Here is a 19,152-nt window from a genome sequence, read left to right on the forward strand (position 1 = left end):
AGATGTATTTGTAACTGGATGACAAACTATACTCAATATGTAATCCTTAATGGAACTACATCCACATGGAAGGAAGTACGTAGTGGAGTAAACATCCACCCCCCAAGGGTCTGTTTTAGGCTAGTACTTTTTATAGCTTCATAAATGTTTTAGATAAGGAAATAGAAGGAAAACTGATCAGATTTGTAGATGACTGCAAACTGGCAGGGATAGCCAATACCCCAGGAAAAAAAGTTGATCCAATCGTAAGCTGCATTAATAGAGATTGAACCAAAATCACATAAAATATTAGTAGAGCTTTGTAAATCCTTAATAAGACCACACTAGGAATATTGAATCCAAGTTTGAAGAAGATCCACAAGGACAATTAGAAGGCTAAAACTTATGAAAAGCCACTGCAGGAATTGGGTATGGAAAGTCTAGTGAAAAGAAAGACTGGGGTGATATGATAACATTGTTCCAATATTTGAGGGGCTACAGAGATGGGGGGGGGGTCAAACTATTTTCCAAAGCATCAGAAGGCAAGGCAAGAACCAATGGATGGAAACTAATCAAAGAGAGGGGCAATCCAGAACTAACAACAAAGATACTTTAATTAATCAGTGGAACTACTTGTCTCCAGAAGTTGTGGGTGCTCCAACACAGGAAGTTTTTAAGAAGGGACTGGATGGTCACTTGTCTGAAATGTTATAAGGTCTGCTCTTTGAGCAGGTGGCTGGGCTAGAAAATCTACAAACCTTCCAACTCTGTTATTCTGTTTTTGTTTTAATTTCTATGTCACCTGAATAATTAGTGAAATAATAATCATAATAATCACGATAATAATAATCATAATAGTAATAATAGTAATCATCATGATAATAATAATCATAATCATAATTAACCGCAGTGGCAGTAACAAGATCGGCAGCAGTGGCTGCAGCCGCAGCAATAATAAACCTCTTCCATTCTCCATTGACCAACTCTGTGTCTTTGGGAACTTCATTGGGCTTCCGCCTTCCAAAGGTTGTGTTGTGCTGCAGAGGCAGAAAATGGAGGAAGTCAAGGCCCTGATTTGTATGTGACATGTAGAAGAGGCTAAGCAGAAGGGAGGGGTCAAATGCATAATCAGTGACATGTCACTCCATGCCCAGAAGAGACCTATGTCCAGCCCTCCTTGAATTCCTTTGACTTGTTATCTACAGATGAAACTCGAAAAATTAGAATATCATGCAAATGTTCATTTATTTCAGTAATGTAATTTAAAAGGTGAAACTTAATACTGTATATGAGAGATATTCATAACATCCAAGGCAAGATAGTTCAAGCTTTGATTTGTCATAATTGTGATGATTATGGGATACAGCTCATAAAAGCCCCAAATCCACCATCTCAGAAAATTAGAATATTACATACTATCAATAAAACAATGATTGTACATAGAACAATATTGGACCTCTGAAAAATATAAGCATGCATATGTACTCAGTACTTCGTTTGGGCCCTTTTGCAGCAATTACTGCCTCATTGTGGTGTGGCATGGACACTATTAGCCTGTGGCACTGCTGAGGTATTATGGAAGACCAGGATTCTTCAATAGTGGCCTTCAGCTCTTCTGCTTTATTGGGTGTCATATCGCTCATCTTTCCCTTGGCAATGCCCCATAGATTCTCTCAGGCAAAATTGCTGGCCAATCAAGGACAATAATCCCATGGTCATTGAAGCAGTTTTTGGTGCTTTTGGCAGTGTGGACAGCCACAATAAAAAATAATGCACCCCCATTCTTTGCCTCTCCCCCCCTCCAGTCCTCCTAGTTCCTTCCTGGCCCACATTCACCCCTCAGAGCTGGTAGGCTGCAGAGACTGAGCTGGTCTGGATCCTCTGTGCAGAAGATCCCATCCAGGAAGGGCTAAGCCCTAAATGAATTCCAGGCAACCCATGATCTCTCCCATTGCTGCCTTGGAAATCCTCCCTCCCACACACACCCTGCAGACCTGATGGTCTTTTCTTCCAGATATTTCCCAGGCGTGGAGATTTCTCTCTTAAATAGACTTCAGCAAGTGTCATGCTCACCTTTGAGCTACTTTCACATTGAAGCATCAGCAATGACTGAGTCTCATCTTCGATGCCATGGATAGGGAGAAAAGGAGGGTTTTTTCGAGAAATTTGATTACGACAAGTTGTTAGTTTGCGATGGAAATTTTTCCTGGATCTCCTCCACTGGTCTGAGAAATTGCAAAAAGAGAGGACAGCTAGTTAATAGGGCAGTAGCTCCTGCCTGAGATAGAGAAGGATTCAAGGTGAAGGTCTCGAGAAGGCTCAGATAGTCCAACTGGCTGCATTTTAACCCAGCATTTTGAGAAACATGAATTGGTCCTCCTATTGGTTTATGAAAATAAAATGGAACACTCCTAGGGGGTTATTGAGGAAATCATTGTGTTATTCAAGTTGAAACTCTTCTTGCTCCTACATGAGCCTCTAGAGATAGATATAGAGTCCTGCTTTTCACCCCAGGAAAATCAGAGCTGCTTTTGTTTCTTCAGTACCAATATGGTGTTTCCAGGTAGGGGTTCCTACTTACCGCTGCAACCAGTGCGATGCACATGCAGATCTGGTTGACTGTTGCCTGGGTTTACTCATCCTGGCCCAATTTTGTTTCTTGCGTATGTGCACGGAGCAAAATCTCATGAGGGGACACGTATGAGAGAAAGATTTCAGTGATTTCTTTGCTTCCGCACATGCATGTAAGCAAGAAAACCCACTGAAATCTTGTGCATGCACATGCACAGAAGCAAAATCTCGCTAGGATGCGCTCGGCCACCCATCGGCCACCCAGAAGCATGTGCATCACCAGTTTTACTGCTGGTGTGCAGTGTGGCCCATACTGGCTAGCAACCCAATACTGGGTGTATCCAATAAAGTTTTGCTTTTGGGAATTCAAAGCCCCCGAGAGATTTTTTTTTATTTGGGCTCAATAGTTGAACAGTTGACACCTTGTCCTAAAACATCACTAATTTATTATTAAAAATGATGCTAGACCTTTAGACCTCCTGTTATTGATGCAAGATAGTTGGTATTCCCCATACATACCAAACTTGGTAGTTCTTACTCCAACCTCACAATATCTATTTTGATTTATATGCCAAAGCCCTTGTCCCAGACTAGCCAAATCCAGCAACCTTGGAAGGCCAGCCTGGATCTGACTGGGATAGACAAGCATCACAATTTGCAAGCAAGTGAAGAAGCCCATCCAGGAAAAAGGGAATGGCACAGCACTTCCAAATCCTTTCTCACAAAATGGCATGGATGTCTGAAGCAGCATTAGGTGAAACTCAATTCTTCCTACATCCACTTCCCAGCTTCCTACATTCATTCTCCCTGCCATGTTTCTTGATCCGAGTAAGAGCAGAGGAAGCAATGGCTCCTTCCACTACTGGACCTTGGACCCTGTTTTTATCTCCGCATGTGATTTCAAACAGGGGCAGAAAACATGGGTCCCTTCCTCCATGGCTGCACCTTCCATCAGAGCTTCCCTGAAGGTCCCTCTTTCCGGGCACATGGATCTTCTACAGATTAGGGATTTTCAAGTGCTTCCCAAAGGGTCTCCTGAGCCCTGATATTTGCCCCTCTGTCCACCGAGGCCAAAGATGCTTCTTCCCAGACAAGAGGAATGTGGAAAATTTTGATATTTCCAAGGGTTGCAAAAAAATGGCTGCCTAGTTTCTTCTTCCTTTCCAATTCCCATTAAAATGCTGTTTGTGGGGAAGGGTCTCATGGGGAACCTGGCTATGACACTCATGTAGTCTCTTTCCCATCCACACTATTGTAATCAACACAGAAAGACACTAAGGTGTTTCACTTACAGATCAGGAAAAGAAAAGCTCCCGAGATTATGGCAGCCACAATTCCTACAGGAATCCACCATGTTCTAGCTAGAGAAAGAGAAACATGGTTCTGATTAGACAGATGTAGAGTTCCCCGGAGTGGAAATAATGAGCAATAGAAGCATTTCCCAAACTGATGAGCTGCTGTCCTTCCTGGCAAGCAGGCAAAGCGGTAGCCACGCTGTCTCCCCAACAAGCTGCTCGCAGGCGGGATGGACTGCCGCCGCACAGGACCCAGCCCCATGGCTGCTGGCTGGCTGCATCGGCAGTGACGCCCTGGTTAGTCCCTGATTTCTTCCTTCTGGCAGGTCCTGCACAGGACTAAACGGAGCACCTTTGCCTTTGCTGGCAGCCACAGGGCTGAGTTCCTGTGCGACAGTGGCAGCAGTGGTCCATTCAGCCCAGGAGATGCCAGCAGGAAGAAATCCTTTCCTTCCTGCAGGATTTCTGTTAGTACAAGGTACATGGTTGTTAGGGTTTGCCATTGTAAACTACCTATTGTAGTCTCTTGTACTATCACTTTAAATATTTTGGGCTGGTTCGCCATAAGAGGGCACCAGTACTCCTTCCCTCAATGATGCTTTAACGCTCATTCACTTTTGCTTTTCTTAGTGCTTATTATATTGTATGGCTTAGTGCTTGTATTGGATTGTTCCTATTTTGTATACAGTGAACCCTCGATCATCGCGAGGGTTCCGTTCCAGGACCCCAAGCGATGATCGATTTTTCGCGAAGTAGCGGTGCGGAAGTAAAAACACCATCTGCGCATGTGCAGATGGTGTTTTTACTTCCACCGCCGCAGCGCGTTGCTGGGGAGCGCGCGCGCGTTGCTGGGGCCGCTCCCCAGCTGGGGAGCGGATCTGGGGTTTCCCCAAGCGCGCGCGCGTTGCCGGCTCCGCTTCCCAGCTGGGAAGCGAAGCTAGGCTGCCCCAAGCGCGCGCGCGTTGCTGGGGCTGCTCCCCAGCTGGGGAGCGGATCTGGGGTTTCCCCAAACGCGCGCGCGTTGCCGGCTCCGCTTCCCAGCTGGGAAGCGAAGCTAGGCTGCCCCAAGCGCGCGCGCGTTGCTGGGGCTGCTCCCCAGCTGGGGAGCGGATCTGGGGTTTCCCCAAACGCGCGCGCGTTGCCGGCTCCGCTTCCCAGCTGGGAAGCGAAGCTAGGCTGCCCCAAGTGCGCGCGCGTTGCTGGGGCTGCTCCCCAGCTGGGGAGCGGATCTGGGGTTTCCCCAAACGCGCGCGCGTTGCCGGCTCCGCTTCCCAGCTGGGAAGCGGAGCTAGGCTGCCCCAAGCTCGCGCGTGCCGCCCGCCCGCCCACGCTGTTGCCGGCTCCGCTTCCCAGCTGGGAAGCGGAGCTAGGCTGCCCCAAGCTCGCGCTCCAGCCCACCGCCGCTGGGGTCTTACCGGGGCAAGAGGGGGAAGACCCAGGGAAGGGCACGCATGCGCAGATGGTGGAGTTTACTTCCGGGTTGAAAACTAGCGAAATAGCCCTTTCGCGATCCTTGAGGACGCGAAACTCGAGGGTTCACTGTATATGTAAATAGTACTTATTAAGCATGACTAAGTCTGTGTCTTTTTTTCTTTGGCTTTACCACACATCCACACTCTTAAAATTCTCTGCTCAGTGTATGTCAAAGGTCTCATAGCCTAGCTATACCGAGACATAACAAAAATTTCTTCCTCCTGGTAGCTCCCGGCCGGGATGGACTGCTGCCACGCAGGACCCAGCCCCATGGCTGCCGGCAAAGGTGCTCCATTTAGTCCTGCCAGGGCGGAACGGCTTCGGCCAAGACTCTGCACATGCACAGGAAATTGAAGGATTTGTGCCACATCTACTTCTACATATCACATCCTCCCAGCCTCTCACCTGGATCCTCTTTGAAAGCCAGTATCAGGGGTTCCTGCAAGCCCTCATGCTCAATATGGCACCGAAAATGGTCCCGCTCCTTAGGGTCGATCTCAATGCTGAGCCAGATATAATAGGTCCCGTCTGAGTTGGGGGCCACATTCCTAGGGAGGGTCTCATACTTGCAGACTTCTTGGTCCCTCATCCAGGTGGCCTGGATTTCCTTGGGGTAGAAGCCAAAAACCTGGCAGATGAGGACCTCCAGGCTGTCATTCACCACTTTGCCAGTCACCTTCCCCAGTGGAGGCTCTGCAGGAGAAGCAACATCTGAGTTCCTGGGATTTTTAGAATTTCTCTCAAGGCAATTTAATTAGTGGGAAGACTTCCTTTGGCCACCCCGTCCCTCTTCTCCCTCCCTCTCCTCTGTGAAACTGCTTCTTCAGAATCATTTTTAAAAGGGACTTTGGGGTAAAATTGGCCTTGATAGATTATGTGCCTACTTCTCTAAAAAGCTCTCAACCACCATAGCACAACATCTTAGCATAATCTATGAAATATCCTTCAGAACCAGATTCTTTCCTAACTTATGGTTACTAGCATGGTCTGCCATGCACGTGAAGGACACCTTGGCTGGGTAGAGGAGAAAACTAAAGGAGGGAGATGATGAAGATGCCTAGAAGAAACCTCACATCCTAACCCCACTTGGCCACTCACCTGTCTTCTTCAGAGCCTCCTTCTGGTAGGACAGGTGTCTCTGCAGCCACTCAATGCAGGTCTCCTCCAGGAAGACTTTGTTTCTCTGAGACCGTCTTGGATCATCCTCCCATGTCTCCTTGACCTTCTCTGCCTGGGGCTGAGCGGCCAACCATCTGAGGGTCTTCTTGTCAAACCTGATGAAATCCATCCCATCATGACCGTAATGCAAAAACCCTCTTTTGCTCCCGTCTTCACTGAGCTCACAGCTCAAATACACCTGCCAGATGTGAAGCACTGAAATGCAGAAAGATTGGGTGGAATTGTCCAGAGTTTCTCTCCCTAGAGACCCACACACACACAAAATGACTTGAGTATTTTCTTCCCTTCTCATTCCTGCAGGGGAGGGGAAACAGATCTTGTCTCCTCTCTTTCTTTCAATAGTGGGAGGTCTTTCCTGTGATCTGGGGCGGCACCTAGTCTTCTTAATGTGGGGCTAGAACATGGTCAGCAACTTACAGCCCTGGAGCTGCCTGTGGCTTTTTCATCCCTTTGCTGTCGCTCCTGGTTGCAGGTCAGCACTGTTCCTTCTAAGCTGAGCAGCCGCGCAGCCGCGCAAATAAAACCAAACATTAGAACAGTACTTTCAAGCGCTGCACAGATGACTCACTTCAGTTTCCCCAGCAGCTGAGCTTTGCACAAGCCATTTCTAGCCCTGCTCTTCAATTCTGCTGCCTGCCTTGCTGGAGTCCTCCAGCTTGCAGGCAGTGGCAGTGGGAGGAGAGAGGGAGGGGGAGGGGGAGGGGGAGAAGGCTCACAAAGCCCACGGGACTCTGCTGCCTAGTGCTGCCAAGAGACAATTCCCCCAGCCTGTGTGCTGCTGCTCACTGTGTGGACCAAGCAAGGAGGAGAAAAAAGGGGGGGAAATTGAAACTTCCTGGGCAAATTTGGGCCAATCGGAGCAGAGTTAGAAGCAGAGTTCCTGTGCCACCTTAATTCTTATTGGAGGGGTGTGTGAAAATTGGAAAAAAATATCATATTAATTTGGGATACCAGAAGGATACTGGTTGTGGAAAGAAAAAAACACAGTGGAAATAACTTTACATTTTACTTTTTTAAAGGACCCCTGGAGGGGCCGATAGGCAAAAAGGAAGCTGTGTGCTACCTCCCATATTTGGGTAGGCCAGGGTGATTCTACAGAAAAAAGCATATGGCTCTTCCCTGGAACAAGCTAAAGGGGTGAGATCCTGTGGTCTAGTGGTTAAAGCTCCTCCCTTGCAAGGCATGCCCCACAGGTTCAAATCCTGATATGGCTAGCTGCAGAGAGCAAAAGAGCTTGAAATAAACTATACTACTTTCCCTTTTTTTTCATTATCGGAAAAAATATGTTATTTGATTATTTATTTATTTAGTGTGAAGTACACACCAAAATAAAAACAATCTCAAACTGAAATCCCATACAGTTGCTGTACACATTCTGCAAAGGGGTTTTTGCAAAATCTTTAACACTGATTTGGTTGTTGTCTTGAGTGATATCTATGCAAAAAAAATCAGGTGCTCCGGCATTGAGATATGTGGCTCAGACACTATACTTATCCACACATACCCCCCAAAAAATTAGAGGTCAGCATCACAGTTTTGAAAGGAGATGCTGGTTGGGGGAGGGAGAAAGAAGGGCATGCCAGGAGGAGACTCTATGGCAAGGGGCAAGTTCCGATCAGCTCCAAAATTGACAGGGCTTTTGGTTAGGACTAGTAGAGGGGAAAGGATGCCATGCTAGGAGGACACTCTCTTGTTGCAGCATAGCAAATTATATTAGAATAGGATTGTATTAAAAATCTGGATTTCTAGCATTAAAAAAACCCTGATTCTATAAAACCAGGACAGGAGGACACTAATCTGCAATCCTGGGAAACAAAAGGGGCTCAAATAAAACATCTCACAATAAACAAAGTTTTCACCACTATAGGATCAAAGGGGGGAATTTATATTGCCTAATCAGCAGGACAGGGTGATTAAGGAAGATTAGCCAGATAAGGAAGAAGCCTTCAGAGAAATTAGGTGTGAGAACATCTGCTCTTGGAAAGAGTTTTGTAGGAAATTGTTTATTGGTATCTATGGGAAAGGAAGAACTCAAAAAATATGTTTGAAGTTGTATCATTTGACATGTATATGTAATTATACCCCATTTCCTTATGTTCCCAAATAAAAAGGAGTGCATGGCTCTACACTATGTCACTTCACCCAGAGAGAGACAATGTGTCCAAGCTTTCTTTCTAGGATTCGTGTTCGTGAGTGACCCCACATGGCTGGGTTGCTCTTAACCTCTTTTTTTTTTTGTATAAGTTTTATTAGTTTTTTCAAAATTATACAAACTGAAATATTAGGAAACTTTGCAGACATTATTTCTCATATTACAGATCATAGTTATATAAGAAACATAAAATAAGTCAAAGGAAAAAACATAAATAAAAGTTTCCCCCATAACAGTTACACTAATCTCTTTCCCTCCCTCTCGCCCTACCCCCCCAACCACCACCCCTCCTCGAACTTCCCAGAGTGAAATTAGATTATCAATTCCCTTAATATCAAGATCATACATACTTAAATTCTATATTATCTATTATCCTCCCCAACTCTACTACCTTCACACCCAAATCCATTTAGGCTCTTTATACTAATAAGAATCCTAAACTATTCATAAGCTATTTGAAATTTTTTAGAATGATATTTAATTTGAATATAATCAATCCATTTTTTCCAGTCCAATATGTATTTCTCATTCGAGTGATCCTTCATATAGGCCGATATCTTCGCCATCTCTGCTAGATTCGTGACCTTTATTGTCCATTCTTGAATTGTGGGTAACTCTTCCTTCTTCCAATATTGGGCAATCAAGAGTCTCGCTGCTGTTATTAGATTCAATATCAATTTAGTCTCTATACTTGTACAGTCTGTGGTAATACCTAATAAAAACAACTGTGGTATAAACTTCAATTTTTTCTTAAGAACATTTTGCATAATCCACCATATTTTTATCCAAAATGCTTTTACTTTTACACATGACCACCACACATGAAAGTAAGTAGTGTCCATACAATCACAACGCCAGCATTTAGGCTGTATATCAGTATACATACTAGCCAACTTCTTAGGGTCCAAGTGCCATCTATAAAGCATTTTATAAAAGTTTTCTCTCAAATTTTGAGCTTGTGTGAATTTAACATTTCTTACCCAAATTACTTCCCATGTATCTAATGTAATCGTTTCCTCAAAATTCTGTGACTATTTTATCATACAATCCTTAATTAATTCTGTTTCAGAGTCTTTTTCTATAAGTATATTATATATTCTTTTTATATGCATTGGATCTTGGTCCCTAATTTGTTTTATTAATTGTCCTTCCCGTTGTTCCATACCAAGTCTTTGGTCCTTTTGCCATCTATCCTTCAACTGAGCATATTGAAACCATGTTTGCACTAATCCTTCTTCTTTTAAATCATTCAAAGATTTTAGTTGTAATATTCCATCAGTTAATTTCAATAATTCCTTATATGTTACAACATCTTGCCTTTGTTCTATACTAGTATTCTCTATTGCGTGTCTGGGCGCCACCCATATAGGTACTTTATAATCCATTATCCCTTGATATTTTCTCCAGACACGCAGCAGAGCATTCCTTAGTACATGGTTCTTGAAAGTCCTGTCCGCCTTTTGATTATAAACCAAATATGCATGCCAACCATATAACAATTCATACCCTTCTATATTCAATATCATTTCATTAGTTAAGTTTACCCAATCACTTATAGATACCAAAACTGTTGCATCATAATACAATTTCAAATTAGGCAATTTTAGGCCACCTCTTTCTCTTATATCCTGCATTATTTTCATTTTAACTCTTGGTTTTTTCCCTTGCCATACATATTTATTAATTCCTCTCTGCCATTCCCACAATTTTGACTCATTTTTAAGTATTGGAATCATTTGAAACAAAAACAAAAATTTAGGTAAAACATTCATTTTGATTACCGCTATCCTCCCCAACAATGATAATTGCAATTTTTTCCATTTATCCATCTCTATCTGTATCTTGGACCATAAAGTTTCATAGTTATACTTATATAATTTTCCATTCTCTGCTGAGATATAAACCCCCAGGTATTTTACTTTTTTCACAATCTCACACCCAGTTGCCTTTACCAAACCTTCTTTTTGATTCCCTGTCATATTTATTGTTATCATCTTGGTTTTCCCCACATTAATTTTGAAACCAGATACTTTTCCATACTCTTTGATAATTTCCATTAATACCTTGGTAGATTGTAGAGGCTGTGTTAGTGTTACCACCACATCATCTGCAAATGCACGCACTCTATAATCATGATGTTTAACTTTAACCCCCCTTATTTCCTCTACTTTACGTATTTTATTTAACAACATTTCCAGAGTTAATATAAACAATAATGGTGATAATGGGCAACCCTGCCTTGTACCTTTACCAATTTGAAAAGATTCTGTTAAATTCCCATTAATTATTATCCGTGCAGTTTGTTCTTTATATATTGCTTTAATAGACTGAGTAAAATGTTCTCCCATTTGCATCTTTTGAAGTATCTTTTCCAAAAATTGCCAATTCAATCTATCGAACGCTTTCTCAGCATCTAAAAACATTAGCACCGCCGGAGTCTGACTATCTCTCCTAAGATACTCCAATATATTCACAATTTGTCTAACATTCTCTCTCATCTGTCTACCTTGTATAAAACCTGTTTGATCTTTATGTATTATCTGTTGCATGATTGGCATCAGTCTGTTAGCTAAAATTTTTGTAAAGATTTTATAATCTATATTAAGCAGTGATATAGGTCTATAATTCTTGGGCTGGGTGTGATCTTGATCTTCTTTTGGAATTAATGAAATAAAAGTTGTTTTCCATGATGGAGGGATCTTATTTCCTTCTTGTATTTTATTGAATAATTCTTTAAGTGGTTCTACTATCTCATCCTGAAGGCTCTTATAATACACTGCTGTCAAACCATCCGTGCCTGGAGCTTTACCTATTTTTAACTGTTTAATTGCCAATAAAATCTCTTCTTTAGTTATATATAAGTTCAATTTCTCTTTTTGTGCTTCGGGGATTTTAAGAGTGCACTCCTTATCTAAATATCTATCTATGTCAGTACCTTGTATTTTGTCTTTTGTGTACAGATCCTTATAAAAATCTATAAAAGCCTTTTTAATCAAATCCTGTTGAAATACCTCTTTACCTTTATAAAATACCTTATCTATTGTTCGCATTTTTTGCTTTTCCTTAACATATAGGCTAACCATCTCCCAGGTTTATTTGCATTACAAAAATTATTATGTTTTGCATATTGCAAATTAGTAGCTACTTGGTCTGAAACCAACATATTAAATTGTGATCTTAATAATGTAATTATTTCTCTAATTTTCTTATCCTCTGGGTTATGTATCAGCTCTTGTTCTTTCTTTTTGATTTCTTTTTCCAATTCCTCTTTTTTTTGTTTCTGTTTCCGCCTATAAACATTATTCTGGTTAATTAATACCCCCCTCATGAAGGCTTTACTTGCATCCCAGACCATATCTATCGTTGTTTCCTTTTGCATATTTAAGATAAAAAATTCCTTCATCAGCTTTTTACACTTCCGAAACATTCCCATCATATCTAAATAAATTTTCATTTAAACGCCACGATCTCCTAGGCTTCTCTCCCGTTTCCAACTCCATCCATACTGGACTATGGTCTGACAGAGTTCTTGGACAAATCTTTATCTTCTTAACCCTAGCACAAAGATCATTTGTTATTAGTATAAAATCAATTCTTGAGAATGAGTGATGCCTATCTGAAAAAAAAGTAAAATCTTGTTCTTTGTCATTCTTTTCTCTCCATAAATCTCTTAATTCTATATCATCCATCATATCAAAAAACGATTTAGGGAGCTTAGCCTTATTTTGGATATTCTTAGAAGGGCCCTTCTTGTCTATTTTAACATCAATTACTCCATTCCAATCTCCCATCACTATATATGATTTACGATCCAAGTTTATTAATTCTTTGTGTAATAACTCATAAAATTTTCCTTGCTGTTGATTAGGTACGTATATTCCAACTACCATAAAATTCTTTGTCTCTATTGTTAAGTAAATTATTATGTATCTGCCCAGATTATCAGCTTCAATCACTTTAACTTTAAGATCAGGTCTTACATATACAACAATTCCATTCTTTTTTTCCGGAGCCGATGCAATATATGGTGTCCCTAGTTTTGCGTTCTGTAAAAGCTTTTGATCTTCAAATCTTATATGAGTCTCTTGCAAGCAAATTATATCATTTTTAAATTGTTTCAAATGATGAAATACTTTTCTTCTTTTTTGCGGTGAATTTAAACCATTAACATTCCATGTCAAGAATTTAATTGCCATCTTTGGCACCCGAAAGCCTCTGGAGCACTGCCTCCAGATCCGCTGGAGTCGTTTTGGATCTGGCTCCTCCCACTGCTTTCGATCCATCCACCACTTGAGCATATGTCATCAAGGGTAGCTTGGTCTCTTGATCTCTACGTCTTGTTGCTGCGCGTGTTTGCCTCTGGTCTTGTAGTTTTAGTTGTTTCTGGGTTTTACCCAGAACTATCCTCTCTTCTGGTGGTTGTATTGAGCCTTCTTGTATAGCCATCGCTCCTTCTTGTGCCTGCTCCTTCGTTGGTGCTATTGCTTGTTCCTGACGTGCCTTTAAAATTTTTTCATAAAAATCTCTTGCTTTCACCACTGTATTAAGGCGATGTCTTTCTCCCTTGTATGTGACTGTTAATCCATATGGAACATCCCATCTATATTGTACTTGTCGCATTTTTAGCTCAGTAACCAGAAAAGAATAGTCTTTCCTTGCTTTTAAAATCTTAGGAGGGATTTCTTTTAATACAGCAACTTCTTGCCCTAGAACTTGAAGTTTGTTTTGAAATGAGTGTTGTATAACTCTGTTTCTAGCACCTCTTGTAACAAAATATACAGTGATCCCTCGAGTTTCGCGTCTTCAAGTATCGCGAAAGGGCTATTTCGCGAGTTTTCAACCCGGAAGTAAACTCCACCATCTGCGCATGCGTGCCCTTCCACGCATGCGTAGGTGTGGAGTTTCCCCGCCGGGCAGAGGCTTCCCTGGGTCTTCCCCCTCTTGCCCCCGTAAGACCCCAGCGGCGGCGCGAGCAACGGCGTGGGCGGGCGGGCGGCACGCGCAGGGACACCCCAGCTCGGCTCCCCAGCTGGGAAGCGGCCCCAGCAACAGCGTGGGCGGGCGGGCGGTGCCCGCGCGCTTGGGGACATTGCAGCTCCGCTCCCCAGCTGGGAAGCGGAGCTAGGGAGTCCCCACCGCGCGCGCGTTGCTGGGGAAAGCGCGCGCGCTTGGGGACATCGCAGCTCCGCTCCCCAGCTGGGAAGCGGAGCTAGGGAGTCCCCACCGCGCGCGGGTTGCTGGGGAAAGCGTGCGCGCTTGGGGACATCGCAGCTCCGCTCCCCAGCTGGGAAGCGGAGCTAGGGAGTCCCCACCCCGCGCGCGTTGCTGGGGAAAGCGTGCGCGCTTGGGGACATCGCAGCTCCGCTCCCCAGCTGGGAAGCGGAGCTAGGGAGTCCCCACCGCGCGCGGGTTGCTGGGGAAAGCGCGCGCGCTTGGGGACATCGCAGCTCCGCTCCCCAGCTGGGAAGCGGAGCTAGGGAGTCCCCACCGCGCGCGCGTTGCTGGGGAAAGCGCGCGCTTGGGGACATCGCAGCTCCGCTCCCCAGCTGGGAAGCGGAGCTAGGGAGTCCCCACCGCGCGCGCGTTGCTGGGGAAAGCGCGCGCGCTTGGGGACATCGCAGCTCCGCTCCCCAGCTGGGAAGCGGAGCTAGGGAGTCCCCACCGCACGCGCGTTGCTGGGGAAAGCGCGCGCGCTTGGGGACATCGCAGCTCCGCTCCCCAGCTGGGAAGCGGAGCTAGGGAGTCCCCACCGCGCGCGCATTGCTGGGGAAAGCGCGCGCGCTTGGGGACATCGCAGCTCCGCTCCCCAGCTGGGAAGCGGAGCTAGGGAGTCCCCACCGCGCACGCGCACCCCAGGCGCGAGCAACGGGGTGGGCGGGCGAAGGGCGGGCGGCAGTGGAAGCAAAAACACCATCTGCGCACGCGCAGATGGTGTTTTTACTTCCGCACCGCTACTTCGCTAAAAATCGATCATCGCGTGGGGTCTTGGAACGGAACCCTCGCGATGATCGAGGGTTCACTGTATAACAACATCTCTTGGTAATTTCCTTTGTCTGGCAATCCATGAATTCACACGGTAAATTTTATCGATATTCCAAGCCCAGTCAACATCTTTATCTTCTAGAAATTTCTCCAGGGCGTCTGCAAAAATCTGTCTTAAATCCTCTCCTTCATTTTCCCTTAGACCTCTTATTCTAATAGCCCCTTCCATAGATCTATATTGCATCATTACACATTCAGCATCTGATTTTTCTATCTTCTCTTGTACCTCCTCCATTTTATTTTCCAGCTGTAAATTAACTTGTTCAATTTCTTGTATTTGTAACAATATCCCTTGAAATGCTAAAACAATATCCTCCCTCATCGTGTCATGTTGATGTTGAATTGTTTCAGTCACACCATCAATTTTTTCCTCCCATTTCTCCTCCATTTTCTGAATTTTTTCATCTAACTCTTCTGATTGCTTTTTAAATCCCATTTGTAATGCCTGGTGCAGCTCCTGTATAGTTGTGGCTGGTGGATCTAGGAATGATACTTTGGGCTGTTGTTTAGAAACCATTTTCCAAATCAATTTGTCTATCCTTTCTTCTTAATATTCTATACTGTGTCCCCACACTTTCTTTCCTTTTTTTTTCTCCCCCCCCCCTTCCAGAAGACTAAGGGTTAAGTTTACGAGGGAAGTCCATTTAAAATAAGCAGGAAAAGTCTTTGAGCCGGCTCGGATTTACAATCTCTAACGATCACTCTCGCTTCAAACTTTCACTTTTCACTTTCGTTTCTGCCTGTCACAGCGCCATTTTCAGAGCCGCTTCTCTTCTGCTGAACTCAGAAGAGAATTTTAATAGAGTTAAAGAGGACAATACTTGCTATTTTCTTTCCTTTTTCCTCGCGATTCACTCTTCCTGCAACAATATATTCTTCCAAAAGTATTAGTTGTTACAATCTTGCAGGGGTGGTCGTGTCACTTCAGTCTGCTTTGATCCAGCAGAAACACCTCGGAAGCGGAGCTTTCGTCGGGCACAATAGGGAGCTTCCCTCTTACCTCCCCGGAAAATTCCCTGGGGGGTCAAAAGGGGCTCTACCCTTGCCCAGCTACTCTCCTCACCCTCTTCTCACAGGGGGTGAAGTTTTCAAGCCGCCAGACAGCCGGTTTTCACTGTTCTAGCGACTACACTATCTCGAGGGTCGGCAGTCTCAAAAGAGGCTGCCAGCAGCGACAACGGAGCCACCGGAAGTCTCCGCTCTTAACCTCTTTTGAAGGCATTGCTTTCATGAGGGACTCAGCAGCATCCACACTCTATAGTGGGGAAACCAGATTTCTGATTGGCTCCATAATTGAATGGGAGGGGGGCTTCCAGTTAGAATCTTTGCAGCTCTTTGATTGTTTAAGTTTGCTGACCCCTGGGCTAGAAGATCATGGAGATCTTGAGAGAGAAGATCTTGGGGAGGGGAAGGGGTTTTCTTTCTTTTGCAGGAAAGGATCTCTCCTCCTCATGCTCCTTACCGACATTGGTGGTCAAAGGGAGAAACAATATTGTCCTTTACTGGGATGGGGCTCATCTCAACCTCCCAGCCTCCCACTTTCTATTCTTTGCCTGCTTGCCTCTTTCCCCAATAACCAAAGTGACAAGATGTGAGAAAGTGAGAATTGAGGGAGAATTCAGGGCTTGGAGGCAGTTCTACCTCTGCTCACCTCCAGTCTGGTGGTTGAGTTCTGCTAATTGCTCCAGGTCAGCTCTGAACATCCTCTCAGGTGCCTTCATCTCCTCCTCCTCCATCCGGGGTACCAGAGGAACCGTCTTCCCATTGAGGATGTCATATCGAGCAATGGGATGGTCATCCAGGTGGACCACGGAGAGGAACTGGGGCAGCCCCTGGCTGGGCTCTGATACCTTCAGGTAGGAATAGCACAGGGAGTGCCTGGAGGAGCCTGGAAAAGGAAGATGGTGGAGGAGAGAATTGAGGAGTCTGCAACTCCATCCCTTTCTTCAATGTTATTGTGAAAAGCCCTTCTCCAACAATAAGACCAACTTTCTGCTTCACTTGGGAGGATTCCAGTCATGAAAGGAGCTAAAGGAGACCCTAGCAACTTTTGATTGACTTTGGACATGGCCACATCAGGTGAGGGGACCCTCTGGGCTCACACAAGTGGTTCTGGGCCTGACCCCAGTGGAGACTACATGCCCATTGCCTGAAGGACAGCTGGACAGGGGCTGCTTGGAGTTTCACCATAGTGTGGAGACTTCCTGCCTCTGGAAGCTACACCACACCCAGCAGTTATCCTTAGTCACAGTCCAGACTTCCATGATCATGTTGACTTTTATGATTACCTTTTTCCTGGTGGGACACGGGGAGGAAGAAAAGTCGACATGGACTCTAACCATTCTCATTTGACTTTCACTTTTTCAGGCCCAACACATTGGAATTTGGCAAAACTTAAACATTCTCTTCTGACTTTCACTCCATGGGCAGAAATTCACTCAGAACAGATAACAAATTAAACACCAAAAGTTATTGCCCCAAAGAGACAGTTTTTTCTTCTGATTACACAGGTCTACAAAAATATTTGTGTCAACTTTTGGTTGACTTTGGAAAGGGCCACATCAGGTGAGGGGACCTTCTGGGCTCACACAAGTGCTTCTGGGCCTGACTCCATTGGATACTACATGCCCATTGCCTGAAGGACAGCTGGACAGGAGCTGCTTGAAGTTTTACCAGAGTATTGAGACTCCCTGCCTCTGGAAGCTACATCACACCAAGCAGTTATCCTTAGTCTAGTCCTGACTTCTACGATCATGTTGACTTTTTACCATTTGCCCGCTGGGAGCTGGGGAGGAAAAACAGTCGACATGGACTCTAAACATTCTCTTTTGACTTTCACTCCTTGGGCAGAAATTCAGTAAGAATGAATGCCAAATTAAACAGCAAAAATCATTGGACAATTTTCTTCCTCAGATTATTTTTTTCTTAGTATTTTTCTTTGTTTATCAATAATATAAAATACAGAGGTATAAAGAGAAGTGAATGTAATCGGAAAACAAAGGAGGAAAAGGAGAAGAGAGAAAAGTTTAAGGGAAAAGGCAAAAGAAAAAGTAAAGCATTGACTTCTCACTCCTTTTGGTGCAGTAGAATAACTTTTTACTTTTAGATGATAGTTTGATAAAAGGAAGGACTGGGGAGACATGACAGCAGTCTTCCAATATCTTAGGTCAGTGATGTCACACCTTTTTTTCCCGGGTGCCAAAAGAGCATGCATGCACTCTATTGCATATGCACGAGTGCCCACACCCATCCAATCCCTGGGGAGGACGAAAACAGCTTCCCCCAACCTCTGGAGGCCCTCTGGAGGCTGAAAATGGCCTGTTTCCCTACTTCTGGTAGACCCAGTATACACGTGTTTTGCCCTTCCCAGGCTCCAAAGGCTTCCCTGGAGCCAGAGAAGGGTACAAAAACCATCCCCCTGGAAGCCAAAAACACCCAGAGCCTCTGGGTGAGCCAAAAATCAGCTGGCCGGCACATTGGAGCTGAGCTAGGGCAACGGCTCGCGTGCCAGCAGATATGGTCCCATGTGCCACCTGTGACACCCGTGTTGTAGGTTCACCATCACTGTCTTAGGGGCTGCCACAAAGTAGAGGGTGTCAATCCATTCTCTAAAGAAGCTGAGGTTAGAAGAAGCAGAAATGGGTGGAAATAAATTGACAGAAGCAAGTTAGAACTAAGGAGAAATTTAATGACAGAACAATTAATCAGTGGGACCAAATCCTCCAGAAGTTGTGAATGCTCCAACACTGGAAGTTTTTAAGAAGAGATTGGAAAATCAGACAACCATTTTTCAGGAATGTTACAGGGGGCTGGACTAGAAGACCTCCAAGAACCCTTCAAACTCTGTCATTCTTTTCTGTTCTGTTCGTCTAATCAGGAAGACAAAAATCCGAAGCAATTATTAAAACCTTCCTTGTGCTGTGCATATGTCCCTCGTTCATAAGCAGGGTTACAAACTGAACACAAGAAGTTCTTAAATGAAGCTGAGTGAAGGAAGGACGAGAGAAGTTTCCCGCTGCGAAAGGAACTTGTGATGGTGTGTGTGTGAATGTGGGGGAGACATACAGGCAACACACGCTTTCTCTCCTCCCCCTCCTTTCAGCTTCTTCCCACCAGGTCACAAATCCTTCCAGAAACTCACCCGGTCGGCCCACTGGCACCAAGGACCCCAGCACAGCCCAAAGGAGCAAGAGAGGAAGCAGCTGCAGCACCATCACCCTCCGACCACCAGCACCTGCAATCAAAGGCACCAGTTTGCCCCCAAGAATAAATGAGAGTTCCAGGTGAGAGCAACACTCCCTCTGCGTTCAATAAAAGTTTTCTCCACATCAAAAGTCTACAGAAGAGTAGAAGAAAGAAAACAACACTGCTTTGAGCACCACTCTCAGGGTTGTTTTCCTCCTCCCTCCCCTGCTCCAGGCTGCCAAAGTTGAAAAGTTGAGGAACTTTGGACTAGACTTC

General features: G+C 44.6%; 1 protein-coding gene across 1 annotated transcript; it reads right to left on the reverse strand.

Annotated features, from left to right (window-relative positions):
* Positions 1-1,818: 1,818 nt before the first annotated feature.
* Positions 1,819-18,905, reverse strand: LOC139159131 (major histocompatibility complex class I-related gene protein-like). Its single transcript, XM_070736488.1, has 7 exons — positions 18,833-18,905; positions 16,343-16,579; positions 6,417-6,692; positions 5,724-6,011; positions 3,843-3,911; positions 2,053-2,204; positions 1,819-1,860 (listed from the first exon to the last, which is right to left on the reverse strand). Exons 1-7 carry the CDS (start codon positions 18,903-18,905, stop codon positions 1,819-1,821), a joined length of 1,137 nt encoding a protein of 378 aa, XP_070592589.1.
* Between the last annotated feature and the right edge of the window lie 247 nt (positions 18,906-19,152).

This window comes from Erythrolamprus reginae, chromosome 2 (genome assembly GCF_031021105.1).
Source record: "Erythrolamprus reginae isolate rEryReg1 chromosome 2, rEryReg1.hap1, whole genome shotgun sequence".
Taxonomy (NCBI): domain Eukaryota; kingdom Metazoa; phylum Chordata; class Lepidosauria; order Squamata; family Dipsadidae; genus Erythrolamprus; species Erythrolamprus reginae.

What these genes read in the sequence shown, in the direction of transcription:
- LOC139159131 (XM_070736488.1), bottom strand. Translation starts at nt 18,905, where the DNA reads ATGGTGCTGCAGCTGCTTCCTCTCTTGCTCCTTTGGGCTGTGCTGGGG. An exon ending in ACTCAACCACCAGACTGGAG is followed by an intron (nt 6,693 to 16,342) that starts GTGAGCAGAGGT and finishes TCTGCATTTCAG; the next exon opens with TGCTTCACATCTGGCAGGTG. An exon ending in AATGTGAAAGTAGCTCAAAG is followed by an intron (nt 1,861 to 2,052) that starts GTGAGCATGACA and finishes TCTTCTGCACAG; the next exon opens with AGGATCCAGACCAGCTCAGT.